The 12,490-nt window shown below is 37.1% G+C and overlaps 1 protein-coding gene across 2 annotated transcripts in view; it reads right to left on the bottom strand.

Moving 5' to 3' along the window:
* The window catches only part of IL15 (interleukin 15), a 70,043-nt gene that overhangs the window by 6,485 nt on the left and 51,068 nt on the right, over positions 1–12,490 (bottom strand). For both annotated transcript variants that reach the window (XM_010978726.3, XM_031465621.2), the window contains exons 3-5: positions 6,482–6,580; positions 5,368–5,465; positions 3,970–4,054 (exon numbers count right to left, since the gene is read on the bottom strand). In XM_010978726.3, coding sequence (XP_010977028.1) covers positions 3,970–4,054; positions 5,368–5,465; positions 6,482–6,493 — 195 coding nt within the window. In that variant the 5' untranslated portion in view covers positions 6,494–6,580. The remainder of the gene's footprint in view (positions 1–3,969; positions 4,055–5,367; positions 5,466–6,481; positions 6,581–12,490) is intronic.

Here is a 12,490-nt window from a genome sequence, read left to right on the forward strand (position 1 = left end):
ATTGCTCAGTATGATTGTGTGATATAATGTACCCAAGCTTCACTGTTGGAGGACATGTGAGTTATTTCTAGTTTTTAGTTATTATAAATAAAGTTCTATGAACATTCATGGGCGTGTTTTTGTGTGAATACAAGTTTTCATTTCTCTGATATAAATGTTCAAGAGTGCAACTGTTAGATCATATGTCAAATGCATGCTTTGTATTGTAAGAAACAGCCAAACTATTTAGAGCAGCCGTACAATTTTACATTCTCACCAGCAATACATAAGTGATTCAGTTCCTCCACATCCTTGCCAGCATTTGGTATTACTGATACCTTTCATTTTAAATATTTTTATAGGTGCACTGTGATATGTCATCATGGTTTTAATTTTCATTCTTTAAGTAAAATATAACCATTTATTGGTACCTTCTCCCAAAAAACACTTAAAGTGATTTATAATTTCTTCCTTTCTAATCTGCATACCTATGATTTATTTTTCTTGCCTTAAGCCTTTTATTTCTTTTTTCTTGCCTTGCCAATTGAGCTAAAGTTCCAATAGTATGTTGAATAAGGGTGATGAGAGAAGGCATCCTTGCCTTGTTTCCAATTTTAGGGGAAAAGCATTCAGTCTTTTCCCATTAAGTATGATATCAGCTCTAGGTTTTTTGTGCATCCTCAATATCAAGCCGAAGAAGTTCCCCTCTAGCCCTTGTTTGCTGAGAAATTTTAGTATGAATAAATGCTGCATATTTAAAATGTTTTTTCTGCATAATTGATATGCTCATATGATTACCTACTTCAGCCTGTAGATTTGGTGGATTACATTGATTGACTTTCAAATACTGAACAGGTCTTGCACACCTGGAACAAAATCCACTTGTTCATGGTGTATAATTCTTTCAGTGCACTGGTGGATTTGATTTGCTAATGTTGTGGAGAATTTCTGCATCTAAGTTCATTAGCGGTATTTGTAGCTTTCTTTTTTGGTCCTGTCTTTCTCTGGCTTTTACCTTCAGGGTAACACCTGCCTCCAACAATGAGTTGGAAAGTGTTCTCTATTCTTCTGTTTTTAAAAGAGAATGTGTGAAACTCATGTTAACTCTTCTTTAAATGTTTGGTAGAATGCTCCAGTGAAACCAGCTGTCCTGAAGATTCTTTCTTGGGAGTTTATAATATGGTGGATTCAAGGTCTTTAGTGATTATAGGAGTTTTTGGATTATCTACTTCATCTGTGTTACATTTTGGTAGTTTCTGGTTTTTGAGGAATTGCTCCATTTCCTCTAAATTATCAAATTTACAAGAGTAAAGTTGTTCGTAGATTTTCTTTATCATCCTTTTAATGGTTGTAAGTTCTGGAGTCACAGACCTCAATTTCAGTCCTGATACTAATGGCACGTGTCATCTCTTCTGTCTGAGTCAGGTTTGCTAGAGGTTTATCAACTTTATTGATTTTTTTCCCCAAATAATGAGCTTTATGTTTCATTGATTTCTCTCTATTGTTTTCTTGATTTCAATTTCATTAATTTTTATTCTTATCTTTATTGCTTCCTTCCTTCTGCAAGTTTTGGGTTTATTTGGCTCTTCTTCTTCCAGTTTCTTGAGGCAATAACTTAGATTGGTGATCTGAGATCTTCTCTCTTTTCTAATGTAACCATTTCATTTTATAAACTTCCCACTCAGCAAAGCTTTAGCTAAATCCCACAAATCTTCATATGTTGTTTTTTCGTTTTCATTCAGTTCTATGTATTTTTTAAAATATCCTTTGAGACTTACTCTTTTCCTAGGGAATATTTATAAGGGTATCACTTAATTTGCAAGTATTTGGAGATTTTCCTGTTGCATTTATGCAATTTGACTTTTCTTTGATTCCACTGTGATTAAATAACATGTTCTGCATGATTTCAGTTCTCATAAATTTGTTGGAGTTTGTTTTATGGCCCAAGATCTGTCCAGTCTTGATGAAAGACACCTGAAAAAGCATTTATTCACTGTTGTTGGTGAAGTGTTATCTATGGAAATTAGACATTGTTGATGGATTGTGTTGTCCAGTGCTTCTACACCCTTTCTGATTTTCTGGCTGGTAGTTCTATTCATTACTGAGGAGGTGGTAAAGTCCTCAACTGTATTTGTGGATTCACCTGTTTCTCCTTTCAGTCTTACTAGTTTTTGCTTCCTGCATTTGAGGCGCTGCCGTGTGGTGGGTACGCATTTAAGATCATTTATGTTTTCCTGGTGGATTCATCTTTTACCATGACGTAATGTCCCTTTGGACTCTAATAATTTTATTTGCTGTGAAGTCGACATGATCGGCTATGAATAGAGCCACTTCTGATTTTCAAAATTATCGTGTCCGTGTGTCTCAGCTTCCTAGAGCCACTGTAGCAAAGGATCCCAAAGTGGGTGTCTTCAGACAACTACAGTCTATTCTCCTACAGTTCAAAGCCAAGGAGTCACCTGGGCCCACTCCCTCTGGAGGCTCTAGAGAACTGTCCTTCCTTAGGTCTCTCAAACCCCCTGCAGCCCCTGGTGATGCCTGGCCTTCGTTGGCTTGTAGCTGCGTCCGTTTCCACAGGCCCTTCTTCCCTGTGAGTGCCCGTGTGTCCTGTCCTCTTCTTATGAGGACACTAGTCATTAGATTTAGGCCCAACCCCCCCTACCCCAGTATAAGCTCACCTTGACCAATTATATTTGCAAAGACACCCATTTCCAAATAAGATCCCATTCTGAGGTTCTTGGTGGGCATGAATTTGGGGGGGGGTACTAATACAACATGGCACATTCTTCTCTCTTCTTTTCAACCAACCTTTGTCATTATATATTTTGAAATGAATTCCTTGTAAGCAGCATAAAGTTGGTTTGCATTTTGTTCTCAATTTGGCCAGCCTCTCTGTCTTTTATTTGTATTCTTTTCCTCCTCTCCTTCTGGGATGCTAATGCTAGGAATGCTGGAGCTTTTATTGTCCCAAAGATCCCTGAGGCTTTATGTACTTTTTTTTCAGTCTGTTTTTTCTCCCTTGTTCTATCCTCAAGCTGACTGTCTTTCCTCTGTCATAATCATTCTAATGAGCCTCTTCAGTTTGTTTTATATTTCAGTGATTGTCTTTTTTAGTTCTGTAATTTCCATTCGGTTCCTTTTACATATTGTATTTCTTTGCTAAGACTTTCTATTTTGCTTTCCAGTTGTATTCGTAATTGCTTGCTGGCACATCTTCCTGATGGCTGCTTTAAAATCCTTGTCAAATAATTCCAGCATCTGATCCATCTCAGTTTCAGAGCCTGTTTCAGAGTCTCTTCTCCTTGAAGTTGTGATTTTTTTCCTGCTTCTTGATATGAAAAGTGATTTTCCACTGTATTCCGGTATTTGGGATATTATGTTAGGAGACCCCGGTCCTATTTGAATCTTCTCTTTTAGCATGTGGCCACCCTGGGCAGGCTTAGCACCTTGGCACGGGCTCTGACCTATGTTTGTATGCCTGCGAGTCCAACGACGGTTTGGTTTTCAGAATCTTCGTGACGTTAATTTGGAAGGCTCGGTTCACCTGCTGCCCCCGGGACTCCCACTGGTCCCATTGTGTCACCCACACAATAACGTGGCCCCTGTTCTCTCCTCTCCGCACTTTCTGCCAGGCCAGCTGGTGTCTCCAGGTGGGAGAGGGGTTCCTAACCCACAGAGCAGAAAGCCCTCTCCTGGGTCACCCCATTCTCCCTACAAGCACAACCAAGCCATCTGGTTTCTCTGGCAGGAGCAGGGAGTCTCCCTGGCCTGTGGGGACAGAGAGCTCGCCATGCTGGGCACTCATAAATTGAGTTTTAAAGATAATTACGATCTGAAAATTCTAAGTAAAAGATTTCATTTGAGGCTCACAGATTCTACAAAAAGATTATTGTTCCAAGGGAGACTTCACTAAGACTGACGGCAAGATACGGGGAGGCACATACTCCATAGCAATTACACCAGATATTTTATGGAAAAATGAGTACTCACTTGAATAAGATTTTCGATTCTTTTCAGATCACTTATTACATACTGCCAGTTTGCTTCTGTTTTAGGAAGACCCGCACTGATACAGCTGAAAGAGAAATCAAAGAGCAGAGCATCGTGAATGAACACAATACTGTCCTGATGAATACACAGGAGACTTTTTTTATTCTGACAAGTGATAAAACGAGCACCGTCCTCCCCTGTGTGCACTCAACAGCCTTGTAGGTGAGGATGAACACCGAACACGCCGGACAGCTTTGATGCGGCAGGCCAGCCTCACGACCAACCCGGATTAGAGAAAGGCCTAATTTGGAGGGATCACTTCTACATAACCTGGTGCAGTTTATCACAGTGAGATAAAAACAGTGCTGAGAGTGTGGCAGTACTTAGTAAATGTTTTTGCACAAATTACTCCTTTAAGTACAATTCCCATCAGACTTTTAAGTCTAATGAATGGGTAATAACCTCAAAATAAGCAATAATCTTTCTTATGTAATGATTCTGACAATAAATGCTCTTTACAGTCGGTTCAATATGCCCCTTCCAGGCTCCCGGTAGTGCTTTCCCCATAAATATTACGGATTTGAGCCTAATCTAGCCCTGTAACTAGATCATACAACTTACTCATCTTGGTAAAACAGAAAGTTAGTATCCGAACAAAAGACACTTACACTGACCAAGTGTCAGTGGAATAACTTTTAGAGCTTCAGGAAAAACAGTCCCTTCCTGGCAGATCCCGTACAGAAGCACGAGAGCCAACGCTGATCTTCCTCGCTAGGAGGGTTTCCCTGCACAAGTCTCTGGCTCTCCACAGCACGAAGGCATTAGCAGAGTAAAACAGAACTGAGAGTGAGACTACATAACTACAGGTTGGGTGCTTTGGGCCCACTGAGCGCAGTGTATTAGTTGCATCTAACAGAGAAGAAAAAAGTTAACAGGCATGGAAAAATACGAATGTTTATTAAGAGGAAAGACAAAAGGTCCAAAGAACGAAGGACATGTTTTAAACTGAACTAGGATCGGGCTCAGAGGACAGAAGTCAGTGTCAGGAACAGATAAAAAAGGAATGTGGTTGAGCCCTAAAGACCTATTGTTTTACTGCTGTGAAAATCCTACAGGATGTAACAGAGTGTACTTCCAAGTTCAGTTATATACCAAGAGGTCTAATGTATTTGCAGGATATAACACTCATTTGGAATATTACAAGAATATAGAAATGCTCTGTGTGATGTTTACTCAACCTCCCCTGGGTCCCCATAATCTGACCCCTCTCACACCCCAAATACTGAGTACCTAAGGATTTAAGCAAATGGAACATAAACAAATTTAGCAGAGAAGATATTGAAGAACAATGATCATGGCCATGAACACGATGTTACTTATGCTGTAAGATAAAATTACCCCAAAATGAAGACATGAATGCCAGCCTCAGTTAAAAAATGACTGTTCAGAAGTAAACACAAGTAGCAATGGATAGAAGAACTTCTCAAATACGGTTTCTGAAAAATATAATCACAGACAAAGTGGTTACATTTTTTTAGTTAAAAAAATGAGATTTAAAATAAGACTTTATCATATTGTTTAGGTTCCAAAATGTAAATGTATCATAGTTTCAGAATGAATATTCCTTATCAGAATTAATGAAATTAGAGTATCTTTTTTCCTTTCTTCCACACCTTCAGCTCTGTCTCTTATGTGCAAAATTCTTTAAAACATATTTCTCCAGATGCATTTCAATGACAATAATTTAAAGAAAATATACATATTTACTAATTTACATATATGCTGATATCATCACTTAATTTGCTCCTATCATCCTTAACCTCCTTCTCATCCTTCTTTCCTTTTTAATTGTCCAAACTATTTCATACAGCACAGATTAATAACATGAATTACTAATACAGGTGTACTAGTTATCTAGTAATTTCATGCAACGATATGAAAATTATATATTAATATAATTTAAAGAAAAACTGGATAGAAATGGAACGAACTAAAGACTCTATGCCATCCTAAAAGCCAATATATAATAATTTTTCTGAGTGATTTAGGAAAGTCACTTATCTTAGCCCTTCCCAGAGTTTCGATACTTCTGCCTGCCTCTTTCAAGCTGTCAAGGCCTTTATAGTTTGAGAGTGCAGCATGGATTTAACCACTTAACCACTAAGAACCTGTGACTCATGAAGTCTACACTGAATGGATGAATCACACATACCCAGGCCTCGTCTTCAGAGACTACACAACCTACTGAGTAAATAAGCATTTAAACAACAAAATAGGATGAGATACGTGAAATAATACATCTACCAGAACATGAAGAGCACAGCAGGGTGTTAAGAGACTTTAAAAACCTATTTGATTTATTTTCAAAATAAGAACAATCCACAGGTGAACTGACATCTGTGACATTTCAAGAGCTTCAGAGAAGAGCCTCCTAACTTGTTGCAAAATCTCTGAGATACAAGGGACCTTTTAAGAAAAGTCCACATACCATCTTCATCTAATTTTTTCTTACCGAAATTCTCATTACTCAATGGCAGGGTAACTCCTTAAGTATTGAAGAAGAGCTGGCTAGGGCAATGGGTTTCCAGCAGCCATCCATCCAGAGTACTTCCTACAATACAATCCAGAGTAAAGATGATCTGTTAAAAACACAAGTGGACTAGTGAGGGGAAAGAGAGGGATTTAATATGTTTCGAGCACTTACTTTTCCACGGGGACTCTATCAGTCACTTAACATGTTTCACATTTAATGCTCAGAACAATCCTATGGCCAAGGGTTAGCAGCATTTGGTGAGCTGCCCAGGCCCCACAGTGAGGATAAGACAGCCAGGACGTGAGACCAGGCCTGTCTGATTAAAGTCCAAGCCCTTCCCACTACACTATGTTCTTGAACTGGTTAGATTCCAAAGCCATATTTAGTGATGGTATCTGTGATATTATGATTTATAATAAAGTATGTATTTGGTCTTCATCTTCATGGCTGGCACTTGGCTCCTAAAACTCTTGGAATTCCCTAAGTTATGACAGCGATACAGGTGTCTGTTATTATGTTAATGAGGTGACTTTTGGACCTCACCCAAGGATGGGGACTGGTTCTAGGAGAAACAACCATGTATTAAACGGTTGAAATGTTCAATCCAACCTGTGCCCCTCACCTCAAGGGAGGAAAGAGGAATTGGAGGTTGAGTTCAAAAAATCACCAATGATCAATGATTTAATCCATCATGCCCCTAGAAGGTCAGAGTTCGGAGAGCGTCCAGGTTTGGGGAACATGTGGAGGTGTGGGAGAGTGGTGTGCCTGGAGAGGGCATGGATGTTCTGCACCCCCTGCCTCATATCTTGCCTTATACATCTCTTCCATCTGGCTGAGTAATAGCTTTTATAATAAATCAATAAACGGGGAATGTTGGAACCTCTGATTCATAGCCAGTTGGTCTGAAGTACAGGTAACAACCTGGACTTTTGACTGGCAGCTGAAGGTAAGAGGTGGGGGAGGACTGAGCCCTCAACCTATGGAACTTGACTCTCTGGTTAGATAGTGTCAGAATTGAGTTGGTAAGCTAGAAAGAGAAAGAAAAACACCATATGAGATCGCTCATATGCGGAATCTAAAAAAAAAATACAAAACAGAAGCAGATTCATAGACACAGAATATAAACTTGTGTTTGCCAGGGGGACAGGGGATGGGAAGGGACAGACTGGGATTTCAAAATGTAGAAAAGATAAACAAGATTGTACTGTGTAGCACAGAGAAATATATACAGGATCTTGTGGTGGCTCACAGCAAAAGAGAATGTGACAATGAATGCATGTATGTTCATGTGTAACTGAAAAATTGTGCTCTACACTGGAATTTGACACAACATTATAAAATGACTATAACTCAAAAAAAAAGATTTGCCTAAAAAAAAATTTTAAAAAATTGTTTATAAAAAAAATAAAAAATAAAAGTTAAGGCATTGAAGCACATTAGTAAGTAAAAATGTATCAATAACTTCAATAAAAATATGGTACTTAAAAAAAAAAAAGAATTGAGTTGAATTCTTGGAAAGCCTGCTGGTGTCTGAGAATTGCTTGCTGTTGATGGGGGAACTCCAGCCCTGCACACTGAAACTGAGTGCTCAGAACACCAAGAGGATTTCATGCTCAAGTGGGGTGGAAATTTATCATCTATTGTCATGAGAAGGAAGGCTGAGTGTAAGGACAGATATAAGGGCTGAGAGGTAGACAGATGTCCTGGTGTATGTTCTTGACATTGCTCTGATTTTCTCAGTCGATCAGGACAAAAAGGTCATCAGCAGAGAATGAGACTGGGGAGGAGGTGTTACAGGTGGAAGACAGGAGAATATGTGAAATAGCCATCGAGGTATGAGGTACGTAGGAGAGTGAACAGATGGAAGTATTTTAGAAGAGCCTGGCCTGTAGGAAGTTCATGGGCATGAACGGTCAGAAAGTAAGATCTGTCAACATGTTTGTGTGTGTTTCCTCTGGCCACATTACTATGGACAAAGAACAGGTAGACCTGGAACAGGTAGAGATTCATAGCTGTGTTGCCAAGCAAGCACAATCAAGAGAGGCAAAGGATTTCAGAGTCTGTGTAAGGAAGTGTAAGGGAGAGGTATCCAGAAAATTCAATTTTCTTTTTTTACTATAGGACTTCATAAAGGAAGTGTTATTGGAATCATACTTTGAAAAATGGATAGATTTTAGACACAAGAGTAAGGAAAGAAACAACATTCTAGGTGGAGGAAAGAGCCTGAGCAAGGGCATACACAAACACATGTAGTGTGTATTCAGGGAAAAGTGAGTCATTGATGACAGAGTGAAAGTAGTTGTTGGTAAGAGCAGACAAAACTATCACCATCGTATAAAGCAGGGATCAGTAAACATCTTCCGTAAAGGGCCAGATAATAAATTTCAGGCTCTTTAAGTCTTGCAGTCTCTGTTACAGCTACTTAACTCTACCATTATAACGTGTAAACGGCCACAGACAATGCGTGAATGAATGGGTATGGCCATATTCCAATACAACTTTATGTATCAAAACAGACAGTTGGTGGATTTGACCATAGGCTACAGTTTGCCAACCCTGGATACCTATGGAACCCTTAATCAGTCCCAGTTCAAACAGCTGAGAAAGTGGTATCTTTAATGTCTTAAATCATCCTGTCATTTAAGTGTACCGTCAATTTTTCAGTAATTGTTTTCAAGCTGTTTTCAACTGACACCCATAATATGGAATTTTAAAATAAGAAATTTCATGAAACACAATCTGGGTTCAATATTAAGGCTAAAAAAAATCCAATATGAACTATGTTACCATGGGTTACTACTGTGATTTTAAAAAATTAATGCATACAAAAATAAGATCTTAAGTTGGTATAAAATTCTCTTATAAGACCACACAACATGTTATTAGGGCCTGTAAATCTCAATGGTTTATCAAAACAAAAATTCAATGACTAGATAAGATGTGTCTTAGTATTTAAAAAATACTATTTCATATAAGGTCTATACATTATGTACATATATATTTTAAATAAAATACTTTAAAGTTCTTGGGAATACTTAAAATAAGACAAATTGCCTAACTACATTGAAATTAATCCAAAGCAAATCATAACCATTTAAGTATCTATACTGCCAAGGACAAAGGCAGAGATAAAGTTTGGATATCTTAGTTACCATGACAACTCAAAAGGTATTCATTAAACAGCTGGTATTTACCAAAAACAAATACAGAAACACCTGAGGTAGTTTATCATCTAAGACAGACAAGGATGATGCATATATGTAGCTAGACAGCATATATAGTTGATGCTCTTACCACCCTTGGATCTCAGTTCTATGTAACAATATGTTCACATGCTTTTATTTTAAACCATTTGGTGTGAATGTTGTTGCAAAGCATTTTGTGTGTTTTTGAAAAAGGCTAACTGGTACAATTCTCTAGGGCAGGGATAATGAATAGCTTCCTCAGAGCAGTCCAGATAGGATACTGAACCTAATGTCCAGGAATAGTCAAGAGATCTGTTCCTCTAGCTTAGTTTCCAAAAACACTTCATTCAAAAACATTGGTGAAAGTGAAGAAATTCTCCCAAACCATAGTACAAAAGGACAAAGAGTTGGAAATTATGAGATAGGGATAGAAATTCCAACATAGTATCAAAAAGGAACTCCAGAAAGAGGAAAAAGAGCAGGAAAAAATAATCACAAAAATGATAAAAGAAAATTTCACAAAGTTGGAAAAAAACCCCACTTTGTCATACTGAAAGGGCATAACAAGAATAAAATGAAAATATGATAATTTAAAATGAAATTTCCTAATGCTAAGATAAAGAAAAACAGGCTATTAGCTAGCACCCATGGAGTAAAAACAAATTAATAAGGATAAGAATCAGAATGAATCTGATCATGGTACTTACTTATAAGACAACAGAACTAATCCTCAAAGTCTAAGGGAAAATGAGGTTGAACCTGGAAAGCTATTAGTATTTGAGAGAGAGGACAAAGAACATACTAGACCTTAGCAAATTTAAGATCCACAGAATGTGAAATAATGTGAAAATGCATTCCAGGAAAATGAAAACTTACCCAAGAAAAAAGAAAGATGTGGGATATAAAAAACTATGGAGCATAAAATATGTAATATTTATACTTGGGTATAAATAACTAATGATAACATTTTTTAAGTCTGTTGTTTTTCTCATTCATTCATTTGTTTTGCAAAAATGTGAGATTCTTCTGGTTAGAAACCTTATTTATCTTATTTATTGCTGTACCTTCAAAGCATAAAAGTATATGAGGTACATAACAAACACACATTACACGTTTGTTGGATTTTATTCTTCATTTGTTTACAACTATATGGTCCTCATTCTCACAATTATCAGCTTCTTACCTGTACTTGCCTCTCCCTCCAGCAGGCGTCCCAGGTGGCCACTGCAATACCATCCTAAATAGCTAAGGGACTGAAGTTTCCTCCACATTTCATCTTCCTGCTACTTTTATTTTGCCAATTTCAAATTCCAAGCTACAAAATATTACTGGAAAAAATGTGCCATTATACTTTTTTGAGATGCAACCTTTAATGGGCCTTCTCTACATCTTGCTAATGATTTCTGGTTCTTTTTGACATTCCCCACTGCACTTCTAAAATCAATTTTATGGAGGTATAATTTCAAGGTAATAAAATATACACATTTTAGGTATGATATGCAGAATTTTGACAGTTGTCAAAACATGATGGAGTGACAGAAAACATACCTATAATCACAAAAATTTCTCTCACTTCCCTTTACAGTCACCTTATTCCCAACCTCAACACCAGGCAACTCCTGAACTAGTATGTCCTTTTCTAAATAGCAATGTGGAAGGACGGTCACAGGTGGGGACTCTATGTGGGAAATGTTCTGGGAAAAGAAGAAGAGGAAGTAAACTCATGCCAAGATTGTTATTTCATTTGATGAATATGTGACATTCATGATGATTAACTGGACAAATCAAGAGAAAATTTCATGACAGGAAAGAAAACAACCTAGATATATCATAATTTCCAAACCAAAATATAAAATAAAATGTGGCAAAGAAAACTTAAGCAGAAAACAGAAGGCAGTGGTAGGTATAAAAGAAGAAAATTACAGAAATCACAGTAAAAAGCACACATTAAAAAGTAATATAGCAGTAGTAAATCTAAACACGCAAGTACATTCAGCCACACGTGCAAAGACTGTGATAAAAACTATATTTGCTTACTGAAAAACACTTAGATTGGGTTTTAAAAATAGAGAGGCCAAAAGACAGATTTTTAAATATACCATTTATAAAAAATGGAACAAAAAATAAATGGTAAAAAAAGCTTGAAAATGAAAGTACAAAAAAAGGCACGCTAAGTAAATATGAGTATAGGAATAATAATACCAGATAATTAGAATTTGAGAAAAGTTCAATTAAAATTCTAAGCAATCTAAGGATAATGCACATGGATAAAAGTTACAACCTACAAGAGAACATGACAACCATGAACCTTTATGCTTCTAACCATATAGCTTCCAATTATATAGAGAAGAATCTAATAGAAAAAACAAGAAGTTATTAAAGATTTTTAAACATTGCTCACAGATTTAAACATAAGCAAAAATGAGTAGGGCTGTGTTCTGGGTATGCAAGTTAGCTGCTTCTCAAAAAACAACAGCACAACAACATTGTCTTGTAGCATTTGCCAATTTCTGTCATGTAAATACCCCACCATACTGATTTCAAGCCATCATGGTTTAACAACTAGTTCACAAAATGCAGGAATATTTAACCACTGGCTCTCATAAGCCAATTAGAGGTGACGCCATCACACCACTGCCTGTGTTAAATTTTAAAGCACAATGAACAATGTTTTGTGTAGCACATATGTATATTAGGTTAACTATAGATAGATAAAAACATTCTACCCTACAGAAAATGGCACATAGAAAATAAACACACAGAATATTCACAAAAGGTTGTTTATAACATAGATCTAAAATGT

This window comes from Camelus dromedarius, chromosome 1, assembly GCF_036321535.1.
Source record: "Camelus dromedarius isolate mCamDro1 chromosome 1, mCamDro1.pat, whole genome shotgun sequence".
In the NCBI taxonomy this organism is placed as follows: domain Eukaryota; kingdom Metazoa; phylum Chordata; class Mammalia; order Artiodactyla; family Camelidae; genus Camelus; species Camelus dromedarius.